A 1,239-nucleotide genomic window follows, 5' to 3' on the forward strand; every position below is an offset into this window, starting at 1 on the left:
GGCGCCTGGGTCCCGGGCACCGGGACGTCGTGCTCGAAGGAGCCGAGGCGGCGCTGGAGGGCGCCGGCCGAAGACTTCCCGTCGCGGGCCGTGACCTCGGGCAGGCGCAGCTTCTTCTCCTCGATCTGGGCCAGGACGTCCTTGCAGTCGCTGAAGAACTTGTGCAGCTCGTGCGAGGCCGCCAGCATCTGGGCCCGCGTCTCCATGAGCTCCAGGAGGTCGGCCCAGGCCTCGTTGACGCCGTCCTTCCACTCGGCGATGGTGGCGGCGTCCGCGTGCCCGTAGTCGATCAGCTCGTCCACCATCTGGTTCACGGCCGAGATGCGCTCGTGCCCGGCGCTGCCTGTCTCGCTGGGGAACTCCATGAACTTCTCCCTGGAGAGGCGGGGGGTGGCGTGAGACCGGGAGAGGCCTGGCCCACGGCACCACGGCGCAGAGAGAGGCGCGGGGCTGGAGCTACATGGCATGGGGGGACAGCTGGGAGCTACCTGCCGGGCCGGCATGTGGCACGGCAGCCGTGGCACAGAGCTACGGGGCATGGCAGCCAGCACGGAGCCCCTGTCCTGGGCATGACCAGGCACAGAGCAAGGAGTGGCACGGGGCCGGAGACGTGGGGCACGGCAGACAGCATGGAGTCTGCAGTCCCGGGTACAGTCAGGCCGGCAGACGGCACACGGCACAGAGCCAGGCGCGTGGCCAGATCTACGGGGCGCGGCAGACAGAGCCCGCAGTCCTGGGTGCAGCCAGGCCAGCACGTGGCACGTGGTACACGGCAGGGAGAAGCGTGTGGCCAGAGGCCAGAGCCGCCCCGGGCGGAGGCTGCGCCCGCTCACCGTGACGTGCTCGTAGTCCTGGCCCAGCTCCGGCGACCCGGCCACCACCTCCTTCTCGGCGATCCAGTGCTCCAGCTCGTCCACCTCGCGGCTGAGCTGGTAGAGCCAGTACTGCTGCTCCAGGCGCGCCTTGCGCTCCTCGGCCAGGTCCTTCAGAGACACGTAGAGCCGGTCAACCTGAGACTGGCGCCTACTTATCTGTTCGCTGGGCAAGGACACACCCTGGTCAGTGCCGAGAGCCCCCGCGGCCGGCGCAGCCCGCGGCGGGGGGGGGGAAGGGCGGCACGGGGGCCTACCTGTCGGGGTGCCCCAGCTCCAGGAGCGCCCGGCACTGGCGGGACAGCTGGGTGATCGTCTCCTCGTAGTTCTCGATCGTCTGCTCCAGCATCAGGTGCATCTACAGCAG

The 1,239-nt window shown here is 70.0% G+C and overlaps 1 protein-coding gene across 1 annotated transcript in view; it reads right to left on the reverse strand.

Annotated features, from left to right (window-relative positions):
- SPTBN4 (spectrin beta, non-erythrocytic 4) overlaps positions 1-1,239 on the reverse strand; it is a 26,518-nt gene that overhangs the window by 9,472 nt on the left and 15,807 nt on the right. The window contains exons 21-23 of the mRNA XM_025213054.1: positions 1,130-1,230; positions 826-1,038; positions 4-375 (exon numbers count right to left, since the gene is read on the reverse strand). Coding sequence (XP_025068839.1) covers positions 4-375; positions 826-1,038; positions 1,130-1,230 — 686 coding nt within the window. The remainder of the gene's footprint in view (positions 1-3; positions 376-825; positions 1,039-1,129; positions 1,231-1,239) is intronic.

Source organism: Alligator sinensis, unplaced genomic scaffold (genome assembly GCF_000455745.1).
Source record: "Alligator sinensis unplaced genomic scaffold, ASM45574v1 scaffold1667_1, whole genome shotgun sequence".
In the NCBI taxonomy this organism is placed as follows: Eukaryota; Metazoa; Chordata; order Crocodylia; family Alligatoridae; genus Alligator; species Alligator sinensis.